Genomic DNA, 6,000 nt, shown 5'->3' with positions numbered 1-6,000 from the left:
CGTCTTCAAGAAGTCCACATAACACACGCTTCTTTGAAAGTACGAAGCGGAGGACCATTTCCAATTCTCTTTAGATCATCAAAGGATTGCGGACCTTTTACAATGGTTAGAAGTAACCACAAATAAAACCGCTCACCAGAGTTAGGACTTGCAAAGTACATTTTGTCAATAGCAGGTGCTTGAGTCCTTTTTGTCCATCTATGCCACATTTTGCTCCAAACATAATGTCTGGAAATTCTTGATATCTAAGCCCTCGTGTATCAGGATCTGAAGCACACCGCTCGAAAAATGCAGTTAGAGTTGACTTTTGTTGCTGAGCCCTTAAGAGAATAACATTCGTTGATTCATTAGGATTGTAAACTACTCAGTGCATTCCAGGGAGATGAAGTGCTAATCTCACAACAGACAGCTTCTCTAAGTGAAGAGAAAACCCGAACAAACTCCAAACCGCTTCAGGTGGTCCGATATATCGTGCATCTAAATATTATTGCATCTCATCCAAGTCATTGAACACCACTGTTGTCCTGTCATGTCCTTTGAATATATACTTGTGAATATATTTGATACAACGTATCCCGGCACAAACTTCGACATTAATATGACAATCGAACATCTTAGAAAGATAAGGATTATATGGAACAACATCCCTATTATCAACTTCATGCCCTCTAACATTATATTTCTTGCCAGTGTCACGACAACGGTAGATATGATATCCAATCTTATCCATGGTCATAATATTTTTGAAAGCACGGGGATACTGACTTTTGCAACGCCTATTTACCATACATGGACAACTTGGATTTTTTAAGCCACATGGCCCATGAACCATACATTTGATAACAGTGTAGAACAATTCAGGTTCAGTATCTGGATCAGGAAATTTAGCACAAACAATGCGGTCAACCTGAGCAGGCACACGATTTTTGTCTTGATGTCGAAGATATATAAGGGCGTGCATATGTGGTAGACCACGTTTATGAAATTCAATTGTGTAAACATGTGCAACAGCAATACCAAGCATACCCTTGTCTCTGATCTCTCTCATTAAGGCTTTTCGCTTTAGTTCAAACACACGGGATACCACTTCCGGTCGATCAGTAGCAGTTTTGTTCTTCTACAAGGCATTAATAACTTCCTCCCAATGCGGGTTCGTAGTCATGGTGAGGAATATATCTGGATGGTTGTTGAACCAAGTTATAATCATTGAGTCCTGGAATATCTCAAACATATACCTTAGACTGCCGACGTATGATGCTGGTAGAACTACGCGCCTTCCAACTTGATCTGGATTTAAGGTTTCTGCTGGGACATCAGTGAGATTTTGATATAATTTAGCATGAAGTACATCTTGATTAAATCTGTAGTACCGTAATCTGTTATGTTCAGTGGCAGCCCATGCATAAACTAAGAATTCCTAAAACAGTTTTTTCCCTCGCAGAATAGAAAAATATTCGTTGGGGCGCTGAAACAACAGGTAAGAATAGAAGTCCATCTATGTGAGGCGGTCAGCAGTGGTGCTTGAAGTTGAAGGGTCCGAACGCCTTAGATCTGGTGACCGCCCAAGCTCTCCACGAGGAAACATTAACACATAGTGCAAAGGTAAGTAAGCTAGATGACATTCACTGATATGAACAAATTCATTTCCCCCTTTAAGATAAATCACAATGTCTCGCATACTGTCCCACTCACTGCCATCTCCGGGGTAAAATAACAGCAATTTCATCAATTGATGGCAAGTTGTAGCGGCGTTTGTCAGTAGCCGCACTGTAATGTAAATAAGCATGGATGTTGAGATTTTCATCATTTCCAACAGAAGCCGATCTAAGAACCTCGTATGCATGGAGGAAAGTGTCAAAGAAACGGTTATATTAGAGCATAGTTTCACGCAAGATCCTAAGAACATCTACATCTAGATTAGGATTTCGAAGCTGTCGAATATCCAATGCTGCACTTGGATAATAAATATAGAGTTGAGAGTATGTTGCCTGTCTGCCTAGATAGGGAATAAGAGCTCATGTTCGGTGTCGTAGTTCTCCATGTATAGTGAAAGGTCATGGACCTCGACCAACAAAGACACGTTCATCAGCACCTAGACTTGTAAATGCAAACGCCTGATTGTATTGTCTTTTGTACTTTTGAAAAGACTTTGACTTGCGATCATCTCCCTTGTACAAAGCTTTAAGGGCAGCATGCAACGTCTGCAATGGAGGCATTTTTATTTTCCCTTGCAAACAGCAAGTCCCAAACCAAGGATTTGCTAGCGATGATCTACTCAACCGTTCGTTTTTCCAATGAAGTACATGGCAGAAAGGACACTGAACATTCATTTTCCCTAAGGAGTGACGTCCTTGTTCAATTGGATGGTTAAGAACATTAGAAGGAAGTACATCATCTTCATCATCTATCATGTCATCATTTCCATCATATTGTTGTTATCTACATAATAACGAACATGTCAGCAAAGTAGACGAAGGTGCAAGTATAGTAGTTGTGGTTTACATAATCTATATTAACGTGTCAGCAAATTAGACGAAGGTGCAAATAATGATCAATGTTTCGATAAGAACAGGCATATACTGTCACACCCCGAATTTCGACAAAATTCGGAAAAATATTATTTGTTCCCGACTCTTCGATCTCCGAGGTGTGACGCACTCTCCCCTTCCAAAAAACCCATAAACAGTTTAAATATGCGAATAATTAAAAACCAATAAAATTTTTAACTTAAACAAAAGTCCTCTTCATTACAAAAATTAACAAATGAAAAATGCAAATAAATTTATCTCAACTGAAAATCTATATCACCTCAAAGGAAAACAAAGTCTATCTTGAAATGCAACGCTAACGCAAACCACAAGCAGCAACCAATCTTCTTCACCACTAAACCTGTCAATACTTATCAACTATGTTCATTTAATGAACACACCCGATAAGCAAACATGCAAATCGGGTCAGCATTATAAAAATGCTGGTGTGAGTAACTCTAAAATACAACATATAATTATACATATACATACATAATCCTTAAGGCAGTTAGTTCCTCCACCGAGGCGCCTTAACTTTCCACGACTAATACAACATCCTTAAGTTCAATAACTAAGGCAGGTAGTTCTTCCACTAAGGCGCCTTAACTTCCTACTAACCACACAACAAACTATACGCATAATAAAAAGACATTTAGTTTCTCCACGAGGCGCCTTAGGTTCTAACTAAACTATAACCAGCCAAGCATATACAATCATCTATCACTACACCATAACAGGCTATTTGCAATGGCAAAAAAGCGTTGCTAATAATTTTCGCAACGCTTTTTAAGCGTTGCAAATATGGCGTGGGTAAAGTGTTGGAAATTTATGCAACGGTTAATAAGCGTTGCAAACAGAAATTTCCAACGGCTATTAACCGTTGCAAACTGAAATTTCCAACGGTTATTAGCCGTTACAAACTGAAATTTCCAACGCTTATTAACCGTTGCAAACATAAATTTCCAACGGTTTTTAAGCGTTGCAAATATTTGCAACGCTTGTTTATGCCTGTTTGGTACAAAATTTTAGCAATGTTTTTAAATTTGTAACGGTTATGAACCGTTGCTGATGGGTTGCAAATAATAAAAAAAAAATCTCATATTTTGTAGCAACCAGCTAAACCTGCCCCAACCAAGGTGAGAGAACGCTAACATTGTGTCAAAGACAATTATAAATATCTCTTTGGAGCCAAAGAGGTAAAAATTTGAGGGACTATCGGTTCATGGAGCTAGCCACAGCTTAAGACGAATCTACTACACCTATACCACTCAAGTAATAGCAAATAAAGATGAGAACAGTAATCATGATAAACTAAAATTATTGAGAATCTTCAGTACAACTGATTGTCATATAAATCTTGCTCCAACAAATTTAAACATACTAAATCAAATCAAACTTTTTATCGTCTATTAAGGTCCTAATTCACCACAAAAAAAACATGTCTTCATCACAACAATCTCCACCAAAGACAAAGATACCCGACTCCACCCTTTTAGCGATCTTGAAAAAAAAAAACATGTCTTCATTACTCGATACTAACAGACTCCAAGTAAAATGTCGTTCAAATGTTAATATTTAAGGGATTGCAATCCGAGGAATAGTTAGTACTTATATCACTTTAGTTGTAGAAAAAAATCTTGACAATGATCAACCCTGCCCCCCAACCCTATACAAGGTATGTTGTCATGCCAATACAAGGTATCAATCAAATAGTATCAGGCTCAAGTGCATACCTACATTTGCTATGTAAGAGATTCTAAAGCTTCCTAACTAGTTAGCATTAAGAATAGCATCATCATCATACGAATAAAGTGAAGATTTGGATATAAAATTAAAGAAAATTACCCCTGTTCTTTGCTAATTCAAACCTCCACTAGTTGCAATCATCAAGTAACGGTTGGAATTAGTAACAAATTTCACCAAGACAATGAAATCCAATTTCAAAAGCACTACATAACTAATTCAAAACCCTACCATTTTAACTTCAACCTTCTCATATAGAAAATATACTAATTAGTCCATGCACAAAATTAAAAATTTGATGATACTCACTAGCAAACTTATTGCTGGCATTACTACATCCATGATACAATTTCGATAACGTCGACTTCCATAGATCCTTTCTTGATGCACTCCCTCCATGGATCTATTTTTCCAACATATAAACAATTAAATATAATAAAATAAAACAAATATTCACAAATCAACTCAATAGTAGGGAAAAAAAAAACTAACCGGAACACGAAACACTCGATTCCCATTCCCCTTTTCAATCTCAACCTCATTGCTCAACTGAATAATAAAAAATGTCAAAAACTGTAATAAAAGATGAAACAAAAGGGCAATTAAATAATTTTAACAAATTTGGAACTTTAAAACACAGGTGTCACTTGGAGTGAATTCCTAGTCATGATTAAAGAGGGATGTCACTTGGAATTACTAATTACTAATCACAATCATAATCACAATCTCCTGTCTCTGTCAACCTCTGATCATGATCTCGTAAAAGCACAACTCTTCTTGATCATATAAATAGAACTCTGCTGGTCTAATACACATCTCGTTCCCCTGTAAAAGAAATTAACAATAATGCTTAGATTCATTCAAGAATGGCCACAAGGACCAGACATGTTTGTCTACTTGAATGAACTCTTCAGTTGTATAGACCTTCAGAAAAGAGCATCCGACATACCTCTTCGGCAAAAAGTTCCTCAAGAACCCGATTGATTTGCTTGTCTTCAGCCACCATTGCTAATGCCATACTCACCCGAGCTCATTTGATAGCACATAATCACTGATTATGGATACTGATACCAGATTCCTAGTCCTAGAATCCAATATCTCACTAATGATTATGGATTTGTCAGAAGCCTGTTGCATTTCGCGGATATAAATGCTAAATGAATGAAAACATGTTTCTACAATAAAGCTACTTGTGTGTATAAATGAGAAAAATGAAAACTAACTACTCACCGTAATTAACAGCTCGACGAATTCCTCCTAATCCGAGTCATCGCGCTCCAACGCTCGAGCAAACAAGCCGCCTCCATTTTTATTATTTTATTATTTTATTATCTAAAACCCTATTTTCTATAACAATGTGATTATATACTTGGGTCTGAAACCCAAGCCCAAAACAGACTCGGGCCCAAAAATTAGGCCCGCGTATCCCAAATCCAATCCAGCCAATTTTTAAATAAATAATTTAATTAATAAATTAATAACTAAATACGTATTTTAAATACGGGCGTTACATATACCTTGCATTTTGGTGATGCGATGTTGAAGCACCATTTGATGTTGTTGGCTGTGGTATCGTATAAAGTAATGATGAGGTTGAAGACTCGAGGGGACATCTGTAAAAAGAATACATGTAAGAGTTTATTGTAAAAGTCAAGATCATACAGATAACAAATAATTGCCTATTTAAATACCTTGCATTTTGATGAGCCATTGTAGAATCAGTCTGAGC

General features: G+C 37.0%; 1 protein-coding gene and 1 long non-coding RNA gene across 2 annotated transcripts; both read right to left on the bottom strand.

Moving 5' to 3' along the window:
- Positions 1 to 484: 484 nt before the first annotated feature.
- On the bottom strand, positions 485 to 1,048 carry LOC147525488 (uncharacterized). Its single transcript, XM_086579525.1, has one exon. It carries the CDS (start codon positions 1,046 to 1,048, stop codon positions 485 to 487), a length of 564 nt encoding a protein of 187 aa, XP_086435651.1.
- A 3,481-nt stretch (positions 1,049 to 4,529) lies between these two features.
- LOC147525487 (uncharacterized) lies at positions 4,530 to 5,409 on the bottom strand. Its single transcript, XR_015198209.1, has 3 exons — positions 5,221 to 5,409; positions 4,764 to 5,096; positions 4,530 to 4,674 (listed from the first exon to the last, which is right to left on the bottom strand). It is a non-coding gene; the product is annotated as an uncharacterized LOC147525487 (long non-coding RNA).
- Positions 5,410 to 6,000: the final 591 nt, after the last annotated feature.

The sequence above is a fragment of the Coptis chinensis genome, chromosome 1, assembly GCF_015680905.1.
Source record: "Coptis chinensis isolate HL-2020 chromosome 1, ASM1568090v1, whole genome shotgun sequence".
NCBI lineage: Eukaryota > Viridiplantae > Streptophyta > Magnoliopsida > Ranunculales > Ranunculaceae > Coptis > Coptis chinensis.
The sequence above is the reverse complement of the archived record's forward strand: the minus strand, read 5'-3'. Positions and strand labels throughout refer to the sequence as shown.